Genomic DNA, 17,354 nt, shown 5'->3' with positions numbered 1-17,354 from the left:
ACTGCACTCAAATTCTTATTCAACTGCCCATTCTTTTCTTTGAATTCTCTTAATTACTCTGACAAGTGGTGGGGTGGTGCCTTTGATAAAGTTGTCACTGGTTCTCTACCCCACTCTTACTTGCTGAGCTGGTGCATCAGCATAAATTACCCAGTTGTTTGTAAACAATCAGCAGGAAACATTCACATGTTCTTTCGATCTTAAAATTGTAATAAAGCTGTTATTTACAGACAAAAAGTGAATAGAAATGAAGCTAATATTCGATGATAAATGAATGCTGAATAATCATTCAAATCCACCAAAACATTTAGCTGTTACAATAAAGCAGTGTAAAATTAATTTCTCTCATCCTTCCAGTCAGACCACCATCATTCAGCCATGGATGACTTTAAAATACTTAAAATCATGTGCTCCCCTTCCAAAAGAATGTAATAAATGACTTTAGTACAATCCATTTGCAAGGGGTTCACATATGTTCTATGTTATCTTGTAAATACCTTATTGTTTTATGATGAAAAGTTATCATACAGAAATTCTACTTGTATAATGTTAAGTGAATTTTCAATAACTCTGGCCAATACAAATTCTTATTTGTCAATATTCTCATTGTTTCTTACTTTATTCTGAAATTAATTCAGCTGATAAGTAATGCATCAGAAGCTCAATTTATGTACAGCATGTAATACAAATTTCCTTAGAATTAAGAAAAATTACTTAACACTGTTGCTTTTTCCCCCCTCAGGAATTACACACGAATGAAGAAAGCAATTCACAATTTACTGTCAACTCCTCAGAACAATTTAAGGATATTTAAGGTAATAATTAGATGTTAACCATAATTGAATTCTTAAAAATAATACACTGAAAACAGAAAATTGAAGTATGTAAAATCTGGAGCAAATAATAAGCTGAATGAATTCACAAAGGTGGAGAGGAAATTATGAGCTAACTAATACAATAGTGATAGATAAAATAAGTGTAAAATAAAAGATAAAAATCCTTCAAAGCATGGGTATAATAATGTAAGGAAATAATATCTTAAAAAATTTCTGATAAAAGAATGTGCTGTTTAGGTTACTTTTTCCTCTAAAGCTACTGACAGATACCACAGTGGCCATGAAGAGCACTGGATATACATATCAAAATACTGTGTATAATGATTAATACAAGTCTGCAGGCCTGTTCACTTAATTGCTCAATTGGATGTATAATATTTAGTGTATTGATGTTCATACACAAATATTTTTAGTTAACTGATGAAAATCTCCAGTCTATTGTAGTATCTCCAGCAGAATTTCTTCTGCTCATTCAGCACTTAACATTCAAATTAGCTTGTGATTTTGAACAATGCAGCATACATTTTAAAATTTACTGACAGAATATGGTCATTACCTCACTTCAAACCACCAACTATATCACTAAACTGATTAGTCCCATATCATATGGTAAACATCATTAAGTGGAGCAAGAAAACAGCACTGAACTGTACATGAGTACCTGTGCATAACACTGACTAATGAGATGCTGAAGAGCAGTGTTGAGTATCTAAACAGTCTGGACTTTGAGATGTGCATATCAGTAGGTTATGTCTTTGTTTTGGTGAACTGCACATCCTTCTATTAATATATTGAATTTACTGATCACTCCACTTCTCTGTAGATGATTTAACAGTATGCAGCAAATATGGGCTTCTACAGTCATTTAGGCACAGGTTATTCAAATGTTTCAGTATTACATTATTGATGTGATAAAATATGGAACTGATTGATCTGTATGGTAGAAGATGAAACTGATATCTGTGTACTATGTGCTTTTGCATATCTTAGTACATAATCTAACTCCAATATGGTGTATTGTTTTGTATAGGGATGGCTGAGAACTTGTGTTTATTTCATCACTTTGCTCCAACAGATTGAGGCTGTTGGTGTATTTTGTACATTTCCCCTCAATTTCACAATGGATCAGATATCATGAAGCTGATTGACTGTTCATCATCATGGCACTATGCTGATTGCGTCCCTGTCTTTGCCTTTAGAGTGTGTTCTCTTTGAATTTTTTATATGTTGCATACATTTGGATCATCAACCCCTTCCTTCTTAAATAGTCATTCAACATGGAGCATAAATGTGTTGCATTAGAACATCTGATTATTTTAAAATGATTTCTATCTTGTTTATAGGCCTGTGAATGACTCAATGTCTCCACTGTTTGATGAGTTGTTACATTAACTTCTAAATTATTTACATGACTATTATCCTTCATTTATGTTTTCTACACCAGCTACGCTAAAAACGCAACTGACTGTAATCATTTCTCACCTGTCAGAATACTAAGTGATATTTCTTCAGTACTATTTAAGAAGAATATCTTGGGGATTGAATGAAAGAAGAGGGACTGTACAACAAGTAGACTATTAGCATTTAAAGAAAGTTTATTTAGAAAATAAGTCTTTCAATATCTTACATGGTTTCTCTCTGTCATCTAAATATTTCATACTTAATTGTAAAATTGTATCACCAAACCCTGAGTTATAGTATGGTCAAATAATGGGATAAATTGTCCAGACCAGTGAGTCACAAACTTTGGTTCATGACACCCAAAATATACAATTCATTGCATTCAGCAGGGTAATTCCTTGATAATTCAAACAACAAGTATTGCCTCCTTTCTTATGTATTGGTTGGGTTACACCTTGTGGAATTCTTTTATGATTCTATATCAATTTGATAAGTTTATGGAATTGCTTATGGAAACCAAAGCCTCCATTTTTCAACAGTTCTGCAGTTATTCCACCAGTTACTGGTGCCTGATAGTTTCAGACAGTGCTTCCTCTAATGTGGGTTCTTCTATCTCTGTAATAAAGTGGCTGCTCACACCTGGTAGTATTGGATACAGAATTCAATTGAAGTATTCTCTCTATCCAGAACATCTTGTTTATCTGTCAGCACATTTCCCTCCTTGTCTTTATATGCTGTTATTATCTGTCTATATTTTTGAATACCTTCTTAAATTTTTCTTATAAAATGTTCCACTCCCATTCCTTTGGTTGTGTTCTTCCATCTCCTCTTACTCCTCCTTATGGCTTCCCTTTTTTTCCTTTTACATAACCTTGTTGCCTCTGTACTCTTTATGTTATATGAGGAGCATTTAATGAGTAATGCAACACTTTTTTTTCTCAGTTGGAAAAAAAATGGAATTTGTTGTGGGGCATCATGGAATATTCCTGCTTCAGCCCCAATTTAATGAAGTTTTGATAGGTGATGACACTATACATAGCTTTCAAAATGGTGTCTGTAATGGAGGTGCATTCCAAGCAAAGAGATGTCATGCAGTGAACAAAAGTATGATGAGTTGTCGGGCAAGGTGTCTCTTATCTTTGCAACAAGGTCGTGCAACCTGTGCAATCTCCTGTGTACCAGCCGGCCAGACACAGCTGTAACACATGCAAAGCTGGAAAATGCAGATACTCTCATTCTAGGTGACTAATGGATCACAATCAAACACCTCACTGCTCAATGGGACATCTCTGCTGGTAGTGCTGGCACACTCATCCACCATTTGGGGTTCTCAGACCAGTGTGCCCACTGGGATCCTCACTGCCTGAGCAACAAAGGACCATCTCTGTGGAATTGCTTGCATCTTATAATGCTGATCATGCCAAATTTTTGTTGAACATTGTCCGAAGTGATAAAATATGGATTTGTCACTTCAAACTGAAAACAAAATGGCAATCCATGGAGTGGCACCACACAACCTCTCCTCCAAAAAAGAAGTTCAAAGCCACATCCTCAGCCAGTAAAGCCATGGTGACAGTCTTCTGGGACTCTGAAGCAGTTATTCGGTTTGATGTCCTCTCTCAAGGTGCAACAATCAACTCTGAAGTGTATTGAGCTACCCTCAAGAAACTGAAGAACTGACTACAGTGTGTTTCTTACCACAAAAATGCAAATGAACTTCTCCTTCTCCATGACAATGCAAGGGCTCAAATCAGGTCTGCTCACCCAAGAGGAGCTCACAAAACTTTAGACTCTTCTTCCTCATCCACCCTCCAGTCCAGATCTTGCACCTTCTGATTTCCCTCTGGCCCAGTGAAGGATACATTCCATGGGAAGCAGTACATGGATCATGGAGAGGTTATTGATGCAGCAAGATGTTGGCTTTGGCATCAACCAGTAGAGTGATACCATACAGGCATACAGGGCCTCTCAGTAAGGTGGTGTAAGGCCATCACATTAAATGGAGATTATTTTGAAAAATAGAATTTTGTAACCAAAAGAGTTGGGAACAATATAGTTTATTTGGATCCTGAATAAAACCAACCTGCTTTCATAAAAAAATGTGTTGCATTACTTATTGAATGTCCCTCATATAATGGTTGATTTGATCTTGTATTTCATTGTAATCACTTATGTTCTGCTTTCTTTTCCCGCTCCACTGCCTCTCTACATTCACCATCATATCAGCCTTCATTTCTGAGTCTTCTTTTTCCTCCCAGTACTTCATATGGTTTTGTGTAAATTGCATTTTTAACAGAGTTCCAAACTTTTTCTGTGTGGTCTCCACTACGTTTGTAACTTATATCTCAATCTCTCCTGATAATCTCGAGAAGTAGACCTATCGTATATTCCATTTCTTTACTCTGGTACTATTTCATTTGGTGGCCATAGCAAGTTTCTACCTCATTTTGGCTTCTACTAGGTAATGGTCAAAATCAGTATTAGCTCCTTCAAAAGTGCGTCCATGTTTCATATCAGATACCCATGTATTTGATAACAATATATGGTCTATTTGATTTTCTTTGTTTCTTCCTGGTATTTTTCAGGTCCCTTTGTAGGTATTTTTCCTTGGGAAATAGTACCTTACTGCCTTCAACCCGTCTGCAGAAATGAGTTAGGGAACCCTCCTGCCACTATTACTAGCTTCATCGTGCAGACTTTCCTTACCAAACACACTTCTGGGAGCCTCTTCCTTGACCAGTTTTGTGTAATAGTTACCAAGGACTATTTTGGAGTCATATTTAAGTAAGCTATCACAAAACCTCCTCTAGATAATCATAGAAACAATCCACCCTTTTCTCATCTAATTCCTATGTTGGAGCATATACATTCATGAAAGTCACACTGTGACATTTGCCTTTGATATGTAAGGTACATATTATTTCATTATGTGCAGTGAAAGCAGTAACAGATCTATGCTTATCCTTTGAACTATAAATCCAACTCCATGCTCCCCTGGTATCTTTTTCCTGAATAATATAGGGAGAATTTATGCTTATGAATCTCACCCCTTCCCTTCAACCTGATTTCCTGAAGTGCAACGACACCTGTTGCATAACTTAGCATCTCTTCCACAGTAATATTCATATCTCCTACCTGCAGCAGTGTATGCACATCCCATGTTCCAAATTTAAGCACCTGTATTTCCATATTCCTGTTTCTTGGTGCAGTTTGTCTACATAAGGCCAGTCCAGCATTTCTTGCTAAGTTTTTCATGATGACAGGCTTTTACAAGGCTGGGTAATCAACTCTGCACTCATCCCCCAATCCAGAGGACCAGGCTTTCATTTTGAGGTTAGCTCCCCTAGAGGGGTTGATCATTTAGCAGTCTATAGAGAACCCTTACCCTATGGTATAGGGCATGCTCCTTGGCTCCTTTGCTGGGGCCAGTCTGGCTTGGGTGACCCTGCCAGTAGCTATGCTATACCCAGCACAGATCCCAGCTTTTTCAGAGCTCACAAGCCTCTCCACTTTGCACATAACATGCCTTCAACAAGGTAGTGTCCGCTAGGGGTCCTAATGCTTTTCATGATCCTTGTGTGCTCTAACAGGCCTGGTAACAGGACTAAACATGAACAACACTAATGGTGGCTGTTCTGCCTGTTACAGATAATTTCAGCTCTAACCATTTATGTGCCTGCCTACAAAGTTACATTGACATCTGACCATGTCTTCTGGGCACTTCACTTCTTTTGACAGACAGTGTCCATTATGACAAGAGAGCTGTTAGTGGTAATAAAAAAAGCATATATTTGTGTCACTTAATCTCACTGAATTCAAGAAAAAACTGTGTTAACTGGCTAAGTATTTATATTGTTACTATACTTACCATTGAGATCTGCATGTGTTTATTAGAACTCCAAATCCACAGTCCCCCCCCTAAGCTCCTAGGGAAAGGAAAAAAATTGGCATAGTCAGGTGTTCTTCTTTCCAAGAAAATAATTTACAAGTCGGTATTATGTATTTTTTTTTAACATGGTCAGAGCTGGAATTTTCAAATGGATACTTACAAGCCACCATTCGTCTTCCAAAGTATTGAAAATGCTCCATACCTCGAGATCTAGGGCCTACCCTACAAACTATCATGTGGATGCCTTTGGTTTGATGTAATAAACAAAAACCTTGTAGAATGTTTATTTATCTTCCAGGCATAAACAGTGAGACAAGTACAGTGCACTGATATATCCTACTGCATCGGTGATACAACCTTCATACCAGACAAAAGCAATACAGCACCATACTGAAAACCTTTACACCTGTAGTTGTCAAAGTGTCTGCTTGCTACACTAATCAGTATTGTGTCATGACCCTAAGCAACACCCCACTTTCAGCTAAGGCTGGTTATTGTAGTCTGGTGGCTTGTGACACTGTTCCCATGACTTCAGACTGACTCTACATCAAAATTATGATAAGTCTAATTGATCAAACTAAGTTTCATATCATTTTAAGTTATGCTGATGGCCAATTACATGGATAATTCAGTGCATCTAGACGGAATTTGGAATTCCTCACAAATTTGTGGTTCTGTTCACACGCAAATAATGTTTACAGTATATTGGTTGAACTGGGTTGAATGGGGGCTGGAAGGGCTAAAAACATACAAAAATGAAATGTTACTGTGCGTAGGCTATATCAAACGACTCTGTTTGATCATAGTGATATGAAACTGTATATGGATTTTGTCTAGGCAAAGTATTATGGGAGTTATCAGTATATCTTCATCCAAGTTTCAATTAATTAATAGTAATTACATCAACTGTTAAGTAAAACTAGTTATCAAAATCAAGACATTTTGACCTCATGCTTTGATTGAAATACCACATTTGCTTGAAAAGGCTTTTCTACAATGTGTCAAAATCAAGATGAGCAGTGCTCTTATATCAGGATCTGCAGGATTAGATCACAGGAGCTATCTTGCTGATGTCACTGAGAGTAAACGGTGGTTTTGGCTGGGGAAAATTCTAAAAAATAAACCAAATGTGAAAATTTAAACCACATGAAGGAAGCAAATAAAATACATACAAATAAAAAGACTGGTATGGAAAGGGATGGATAATTTAAAGCAATTTTATGTACTAAAATATATCGATATGAGTGCTTCTCAGTAAATGATGCAGTGGGTTCATTACTGTCATAGAAGGCATCTAATGCTAAAAAAATGTTGCTATGCCCCTGTAGCACAGTTAGGAAACACTGGCCTGGACTCTAAAATATGGACTGTTTTAATTTAGTGAGACAAATACACAAGTGACTTATGTGTTATTAAATCATTTCCTTTCTTGCCACAGAATGGAGTACTTGTATATGGTGATGGAAGAAGCTCAAATGATTTGTCTTCTGTACTTCTTCAGTGGTTCTCTGCCTCATTGGACAAGAGCACTAACAGGTAAAGCCCTCTTATATTATTTTATTAACTGATCCATTTCTACCAATGCTATAAAACTACTACTTTTGTAGTGAAGATTACAACATGGCCTTTATTTGTGTTGTAGTAAACTTCACACTTCAAACTTAAGGAAAAACAAATCAGAATATAACATGTTTTCAATTATATGACTATTATAGTGATGCAATGCTTTGTTGCAGGCTTGTCCATAAATTCTGTGATATCATAATCAGAGCACTCACTCATGTAAAAAAGAATTCTGCACCTGAAATCAAAGATGCAACTATACTTCTGGACAGCCAGTATCCATTACATCTGCCAAAAAGTCTTGTTGAGACAGCTGCCAAAAATTTCAGTGAAAATAAATGTACATTCGCTGAAGGACAGCTACCAAAACATTGTGTACTTGATCTTATTGTTCGAGGGCAGCAACAACAGATACGTGGGGCCAGCTGGATCTATCATACCTACAAGAAATATGAAAGTTTTAAGGATTATGAGTACATTCCAATGGTGTTAAAAAAATCAGTGAATTCAGATTTATTGGAAATTCATCGTTATTTACTAGCAGCAACATTCAAAGACTGCTCAGTAATGCTTACTTTTCAGCAAGCAACTGAGTAAGTATGCTTATAACAATACAATAATTTTCAATTTTAGGTCTTATATGAACTGTTAAAATAAATGTGCACCACCTCCATGACTTGCATAGTTTGCAGTTTTTAATAGGTAACTTCTTTCTTGATACACTTTTGGCCACAGGAAATATTATGTATTGCCACCTGTGTAATCTAGGTAAAAATAAACTAGCATTTTAAGTGCAGTTCAGCAGAATGTTATGCATCTCCAATCTGGAATGGAACAAAGCAGCTTGTGTATACTGTTCTACTTGTCATCATGTCTCAAAGGGTCATTTGAAGCCTGAACCATGTGCACCATCTTACTTAATGCCAAGAAAAGTTGTCAGCTTGGGATGCTGCCTACTACATTAGAGTACACTATAGCATCTTCATTCAAATTACAAAATCCTTGACCCATGGTGCATGAAGAAAATGGGTAAGGAAACACATGGAATGTAGTCCAGATCAATGATATTAGGTTCTCTCCATTGACAGATGTAGAGTTTCTCTGATGTCTGATGACTATTTTAGAAGACTGTGGAGATGGCCAGCTACCAAAACACATCTCAGACATGTAGCACCATGCATTCAGCAGGGAGGGAGTCAAATTTTGGGCCAATATGATGTTGATGTCCATGCTTCTCATAATAATAAAGGGTAATTTGAGGGCTGTATAGCATTCAACCTATTGTACAATCCTAAAGTCAACATTTTGTCGACAGATTCATCTTTTGAGATGATAATGTGCAAAAACACCACACTTACCTTGTGAAAACCATCCCCCAGGAGGCAGGATCCAGCCAAATGTAAAGGCTGCTGACTTGAACCCAATGGATAATGTTTTGGGCCAAGCGAAACTTGTTCTGTGTCACTGCAGGAACCTTCCTCACACACAGGATCATCTTAGGAGTGCCACCGCTGAAGAGTGGGATGGGTTCAAGCAGCAAAGTCCTGATCACCTTGCAGGTAGTATGCCGAAGGAGACCAGAGCATGTTACAATGCACAGGATGGAGCACCACACTTTTGGATGTTACCTAACATGTTTTGAATCCATAGAAAAACTTTTCAACAACCTGCCTTTGTTTTGTTAATTTCTTCACTTTTATTTCACAGCAAAGCTATGTTTTTAGTTTCATAAAACTTATTCCTTCAGTCCTTGTTCCACTTGAATCCCAGTTCATGCACATTAGCAGATATGCAGGTGGTGCAGCACTATTTTAAGGAGTTTTTATTGTGTATTTTAAGTTTTTTATATCTGTCTCAATCTTTACTATATATATAAAGAAAGATGATGAGACTTACCAAACAAAAGCGCTGGCAGGTCGATAGACACACAAACAAACACACAAAATTCTAGCTTTCGCAACCAACGGTTGCCTCGTCAGGAAAGAGGGAAGGAGAGGGAAAGACAAAAGGATTTGGGTTTTAAGGGAGAGGGTAAGGAGTCATTCCAATCCCAGGAGCGGAAAGACTTACCTTTGGGGGAAAAAAGGACAGGTATACACTCACACACACACACACATATATATATGTGTGTGTGTGTGTGTGAGTGTATACCTGTCCTTTTTTCCCCCAAAGGTAAGTCTTTCCGCTCCCGGGATTGGAATGACTCCTTACCCAATCCCTTAAAACCCAAATCCTTTTGTCTTTCCCTCTCCTTCCCTCTTTCCTGATGAGGCAACCATTGGTTGCAAAAGCTAGAATTTTGTGTGTATGTTTGTGTGTCTATCGACCTGCCAGCGCTTTTGTTTGGTAAGTCTCATCATCTTTCTTTTTAGATATATTTTTCCCACGTGGAATGTTTCCCTCTATTTTATATATATATATATATATATATATATATATATATATATATATATGTGTGTGTGTGTGTGTGTGTGTGTGTGTGTGTGTGTGTGTGTGTGTGTGTATTCAGTAATTTCCTTTAGCATTACCAATATTTCTGTTTTCTAGCACCCAGACCATAAACAACCTCTACAAAGACTTTAAGGAGTTAACATTAGTACAGCCTGTAAGTGCATATTAAATGTCATGATGACAAAGAGTCAAATTTAAGACAGTTGAAGAATGTGCTATAATGACAATGCCTTCAGCTGTATGTATTAGTTTTTATTTATTTATGACCATTTTTGGTGGTACAGTTCACAGTCTTCAGGTCCCTAGACACAGCAAACATATCATTCATTTATGTAGTATGATGAATTCATTTTTATACTGTTAAGAAGGATATATTTGCTGTAACTAGGGATATAAAGATGGTGAATTGTACCTACAAAACAAGGTGCAAATAAATCAAAACTGGTACACACAGCTGAAGGTATTATCATTATTGCATATAAACATAGCAGCTGCTGTCATTATACTTGTTGGAAGGTGGATGAACATAAATTAAAGAATGCTGCGTTGGGCAACTCCTCCTTCTCCACTGAAGAGTATCTTCACACAAGCTGTTAAACAGATGTAAATTATTTTATAATTATCATAAGGCACCATAATATAACAGTCCTTCATAATGTTAAGTCATTTCATTAGAGACAGATACATTAAAGTAAATGTACATCTTTGATTTCTTTCCACGTTTCAGAGACAGCTCTCTATGTAATGTAATGTAAAAGATTTTCAAAGCATCAGATCTGTGTGTTGGTATAAGAGGAGCTAAGAAATCAAGGCATTTTTTAACATGTGGGAAATTTGGTTTTGAGTCTATACAAGAATTCTGGTGAGAAATAAATCTCTGAAGTAATTTTACTATTATTAAGAACACAGTAACACAATAAAACTGTCTGTACAAAAGACAAGAAAGTAACATTAGAGTACATTTACATGAGTCATATTTTGTTGATCACACAGAGGACACTCTCTGGGATATGAAAAGAACTCAAACCTGGACATTTTATTTGAGTATAATAAAAGAAAATGACTTAACTATACAATTGATAATAGTTTTGCAGTGCTAGATTAATCATAATGTAACCCAGCATATTAGTTTTAAGAGTTCCTGTGAAGATACTCTTAAATACAGTAAGAGTTGCCCAACAGAAAATTCTTTAATTTAGTCTGATGTTCTACTATATTATCAACAAAACATTGAAGATGATCCACTTAATACATATGTGCCCACATTTATGTCTTCTTTCTGTGCATGCGTTAAACCCATGTTGTCTTTATAGAGTTTGTATTTGGTCCTAGCTTTATATTCATGCTTTGCACTATGTTTGGGAAAAGAGATATATTGGTAATGATAAGCAAATTAATATATATATATATATATATATATATATATATATATATATATATATATATATAAGATGATGTGACTTACCAAATGAAAGTGCTGGCAGGTTGACAGGCACACAAACGAACACAAACATACACACAAAATTCAAGCTTTCGCAACAGACTGTTGCCTCATCAGGAAAGAGGGAAGGAGAGGGAAAGACGAAAGGATGTGGGTTTTAAGGGAGAAGGTAAGGAGTCATTCCAGTCCCGGGAGCGGAAAGACTTACCTTAGGGGGAAAAAGGGACGGGTATACACTCGCATACACACACATATCCATCCACACATATACAGACACAAGCAGACATATTTAAAGACAAAGAGTTTGGGCAGAGATGTCAGTCGAGGCGGAAGTACAGAGGCAAAGATGTTGTTGAAAGACAGGTGAGGTATGAGCGGCAGCAAATTTAAATTAGAAATTAGCGGAGATTGAGGCCTGGCGGATAACGAGAAGAGAGGATATGGTGAAGGGCAAGTTCCCATCTCCGGAGTTCTGACAGGTTGGTGTTAGTGGGAAGTATCCAGATAACCCGGACGGTGTAACACTGTGCCAAGATGTGCTGGCCGTGCACCAAGGCATGTTTAGCCACAGGGTGATCCTCATTACCAACAAACACTGTCTGCCTGTGTCCATTCATGTGAATGGACAGTTTTTTGCTGGTCATTCCCACATAGAAAGCTTCACAGTGTAGGCAGGTCAGTTGGTAAATCACGTGGGTGCTTTCACATGTGGCTCAGTAAAAATACTAATTTATCTTCACTGCAGCAGATGAAGCAATAGCACACAATTGCCAGAATGATGTATCACAATTTTATTTCATTATGAAATTGAGAATAATGAATAAAAGTTAAAAAGTTTTGCATTTGTGCTAAACAGCGCCAATCAACATGTTGGCAGTGCCATAGGACAGAAATCAAAATTTTCTGTCATTTTCATTTCTTCTTCTTAGCAAAATAATATTTTAAATTTATTGTTTTATGGACACTGATATCATGAGAAATTAGTCATTATTTTAAAGGATAAGTGTTAACAAAGGATTCATCCACAGTACAGTAAGTCTGTTACAGAGGTCCCCAAAGACCCTTAAAGAGAAATTTCTAGACAGGGATTTGAACATATGAGTCTCCTAAGTATCTTAGTATATCAATCAGGCAAATACAATAACTTTCCTGTTCACAGGTCACCATGCGGCATGTACCTGGAGCAAATTGTAACTGATGATGAAGGTATGCTATATGCCTTTGATGTCCATGTTACTGATCTCGATCCAAAACCTTGGTCATGTATTGAGAAACATCGGAAGAGAGATCTCAGGATATTACAAGCTTGTAAAACTTAAATAATTATGTACTTATGTTTGTACCTGACTAAAAGTGTATTTACCAAAGATAATTATTGGAAAGGACATCCACCCTTCACAGACAAGACTGAGTTTATAAAGGAATCTCGTTACCTTACTGTTACTGTTTACAAAAACAGCAACATGTATTATTTTATGGTACAAGACTTGAAAATTTTTTATATATTACTCTCACAAAATGTTTATTGTGAGATGTTATAATTTATTTTTAAATAATTTTGTGTTAGAAACAGCTCTCCTGACACTAGATGTTCACAAAAGTATTTATTTATTGCTATTTATAAATGTACACAGCTGAAAACGCTATATATAAAATTGACGTTCCTTTAAACTAAAATTGTTTATTATTTACATCATCCCATGCATCCTGTATTTTTCCTGTAATTTTTTTGCTAGTTTTCATGTGAACACTGAAAATCAGTGATTAGTTTCACGTTCATTAGTTGTTAACTCTTTATAAGCCACAATTCCTAGGGATCATGTATTGTTATTCGTCTTCCACCTGTTTGTGTTGCATAGTTTCCAGTTAATGCAAGTTTTCTTGGACTGCAGTTAAGACAAGTCAAGAACTCAGGTAATCCATAGAATGAAATTCAGTTATTCCTTGACTGCATGTATCAGTGTAGTTTTTTGATGCAGATGTCATAAAAGTGGTACAAAAGATAAATGATGAGCCATATGCAGGATGAGCAATTTTTGTTTTAGTTAGTTGGTTATTCATTCAAAGATCACTTAACAATGATATTCAACATATCTGTTTCATAAAGTAATAAAACTATGCTAAAAGATAATAAACATGCCGGAATACAATTACTTTGAAATTCAGCTAATTCCCAAACAAATATTACACCATTTCTTCACATCTCATCATAAGTAACGTTCCTTTAAACTAAAATTGTTTATTATTTGCATCATACCATGCATCCTGTATTTTTCCTGTACTTTTTTTGCATTGTATCTGGGGCACTCAGTGACCAAATGCCTCTTTGCCTGACATTAGGATCATTTTTTCACTTATATTCATTGTCAACAAGAACCATAAAATTCACAAAATAAACAGTGCATATCATGATCATGATGCAAGAAGTAAACATAATCTCCACAAAGATATAAAAAATCTCAGTATGGTATGGAAGGGAGCATATTATTAAAGCACAAAGATATACAGTAAATTTCAAGTCCATATGCAGTCAGTCACTGGGAATCTGAATGTATCTTTTGGATCCCTCTTTCTATTCTTTAGAGAAATTTTTGACAATGTGTAATACTTTGTGAAATGAGTTTACTTTTACATATTACTATATGAACTTACAATGTTGCACTGGTACCTCACTTCTTAACAAAAAAAAAAAAAAAATGCTCAAACGTGTGTGAATTCCTAAGGCACCAAACTGCTGAGGTCATCAGTCCCTAGACTTACACACTACTTAAACTAACTTAACACTAAGGACAACACTCACATCCATGCCCGAGGGAGGACTCGAACCTCCAGCGGGAGAGGCCGCACGGTTAGTGACATGGCGCTTCTAACCGCGCGGCCACTCCGCGCAGCTCACTTCTTAACAAAATGGTTTATCTATGAAGTAGTGTGTAAGCCTTATAGCTTTTGTGACTAATATGACTACAAAGATCTCAGTGCTTGTACCTCACTTTTCATCTATCTGTTTACATATTATTTAGATTGTAGCCTTATCATCATTTACATATGGCTATTGCTGCAATAATCTGATAAATTCTCCATTCCAGTGATAGACTTGTGTCAAGGATCCATAGAAGTCAAAATAAATTAAATTAAATAACAAAAGAAATATGTATAGCTTATTATGATATGACTTCACATTCTAAAGTAAGACAGGTTTTGCAAAAGAATCATTTAAATGTATGTTACCTTAAATCACATAGCGAGTTTTCACCATCAAACAGCCAAGTTAACAAGTGTGATTCTAAAAGTAGGAATAATTCTCAAAGAGAAATAAATAGTAAAGATCTGCCATGATTAGCCAAAACCTTGTGACCACATGCTTAATAGTGTGTTGGTCCACATTTGGTGCAGGAGACAGCAGCAATTCTGCAAGTCATTTATTCAACAAGTCCTTGGTAAGGTTCCAGAAGTATCACCAGATGTCAATGCACAGGCCAAGCAATTTCCATGAATTATGCGCCAGTGGATTGAGGGAGCAGAGCTGGTACTGGTTAGTATCCCAGATGTGTTCCATCAGGTTTCAATTAGACAAATTTTATGTACAAAAAGTGAACATGATTGCAATGTCTTGCTCCTCTAACCACTGTAGCATGATTCTGACATTACAACATACATAGTTACCCTGCTGGAAGACAGCATTGCTGTTGGGGAAGACATCTAGCATGACAGGATGCAGGTGGTCTACAATAATTTTCACATAGTCCACAGCTGACATGGTGTCTTAGTTACTGCCACAAGTTCCATGCAAGCTCAGGTGAATGTCCACCATAGAATCATACTGCCTCCATCTGCCTGCAATGTTGCACACTATATGGCCCAACTGCTGTTTGCCTGGATGATGGCATATCTGGATATGTCTATTGACCTGGTGTAACAAGATACATGATTCATCCAACCAGGTGACACTTTTCCATTGGTATATGGTCTAATCTCAATATTTTGTGCCTATTCAATCTAAATTGATGGTATTTTTGAGTAACATGGGAATATGTAGGGTGGCTCAGTGTGGTGCCCCATGTTCGGCTATATGCACTGAATGGTGTATTCTGAAACATTGTGCCTGCACCAGCATTGCCCACAGTCATCAGACCTACCACAAATAGATGACTATCCTGTTTTACAGAGCAGGCAAGCCTCTGGCCTACACTTTCTGACTGAGTGAGGTAACATACTAGTTAGCACATTAGACTGACATTCAGGAGAATGATGGTTCAAATTCCCATCTGGTCACACAGATTTAGGTTCACTGTGATTTCCCTAAACCACTCCAGGAAACTGCCAGGTCAGTTAGTTTGAAAAGACCATAGCCAATTTCCTGCTCCATTGTTTCATAGTCTGAGCTTGTGCTATGTCTCTAATGACTACATTGTCTTGATTCTTTCTTTCCATTTTCTGTGATGAGATATGGATGTCCAACACCTTGTCACTTACACATAGTTCCACTGTCCTTCAACAATTTTTCATACATGCTCACAACAGCAGCATGTGAACAGCCGACCAGTTTCACCATTCCCAGGCGTTGGGCCCTAGCAATCTTCCATTTGTCAAAAATCAAACAATGGAAAATCCAGGTTGGAATGTAACAATATTATGAGAAGGAAAGTTGCTACTCACCATATAGTGGAGATGCTGATTCGCAGATAGGCACAACAAAAAGTGTGGTTTCAGTTGCCTGAGACTGCAGTTGTGTGAGTTGTGTTTGCTTGAATGTGTGTGTGTGTGTGTGTGTGTGTGTGTGTGTGTGTGTGTGTGTGTTGACAAAGGCCTTAGGGAAGCTAAATTTGTGAAAGTCTTTTTGTTGAGCTTATCTGTAACTCAGCATTTCTGCTATATGGTGAGCAGCAACTTTCCTTCTCATAATATTGTTCCATTTGTCAAAGTCACTTATGCCTGTAGAGTGTGGATTACCCCATTTGTGGCACATATCATGATTAGAAGGAATCCCCATTCACCTCTGCTACACTTATACACCTTCCTTACTGCTTCATGTGTTAACAGTGCCGTCAGGTGGCATTTTAATAAAAATATTTAAGGAAGAGCTGAAAAAATGCTAACATCTAATTAATTTTCTAGTGCAGAAGAATACATAAATTATTAATGTTGACACAGGCCTGCCATGTCATTCAAGAATATGTGAGATGTATTTTGTACAAAGAATGTTTCTGTTGCTACTTCTCTGTTTTGATTGTTTCAGGCAACTGTGTATTCAGAAAACTGTTGAAGTGAGCTTAGTGAAGAGCAATAATAATTGTGAAACTGAAGTTAAGTGTGTGAAGTGGTGTGTGTGTGTGTGTGTGTGTGTGTGTGTGTGTGTGTGTGTGTGTGTGTGTGAGAGAGAGAGAGAGAGAGAGAGAGAGAGAGAGAGAGATATGTGGAAAAATTAGAACAAAAAATTTTCATTCTTTGTGTACATGATTTTTGTGAAATTTGTTTCCATGCATGGTAACTTCAACTGCCAGTATTGACACCGGCCAACTTGTCAACCGCAGCAACTACAGACATGGTTTATCTGTTGCTTATGTTCATGATCTTTGGTTGCCAGTTCCTGCATGTCTCTCGAAATGTGCATATCATGCAAGTGTTCCTTGTATATGTATGGTTTATGTTCACTGCAATAAAGTATGGAATATTTCTCCAAGGTGTCTGTACATCATTCTATTTGAACCTAGCCACCTACATTCAGAGTATTGTATACCTCTTTAGAAGAGAAGTGTTAATGTAATGGTACAAA

The 17,354-nt window shown here is 36.8% G+C and overlaps 1 protein-coding gene across 1 annotated transcript in view; it reads left to right on the top strand.

Annotated features, from left to right (window-relative positions):
* LOC126184832 (inositol-pentakisphosphate 2-kinase-like) overlaps nucleotides 1–13,240 on the top strand; it is a 94,239-nt gene extending 80,999 nt beyond the window's left edge. The window contains exons 6-9 of the mRNA XM_049927421.1: nucleotides 743–815; nucleotides 7,565–7,662; nucleotides 7,863–8,282; nucleotides 12,741–13,240. Coding sequence (XP_049783378.1) covers nucleotides 743–815; nucleotides 7,565–7,662; nucleotides 7,863–8,282; nucleotides 12,741–12,900 — 751 coding nt within the window. The 3' untranslated portion in view covers nucleotides 12,901–13,240. The remainder of the gene's footprint in view (nucleotides 1–742; nucleotides 816–7,564; nucleotides 7,663–7,862; nucleotides 8,283–12,740) is intronic.
* Nucleotides 13,241–17,354: the final 4,114 nt, after the last annotated feature.

Source organism: Schistocerca cancellata, chromosome 4 (assembly GCF_023864275.1).
Source record: "Schistocerca cancellata isolate TAMUIC-IGC-003103 chromosome 4, iqSchCanc2.1, whole genome shotgun sequence".
Taxonomy (NCBI): Eukaryota; Metazoa; Arthropoda; class Insecta; order Orthoptera; family Acrididae; genus Schistocerca; species Schistocerca cancellata.
Note: the sequence above shows the minus strand (reverse complement) of the source record. Positions and strands in the feature narration are given on the sequence as shown.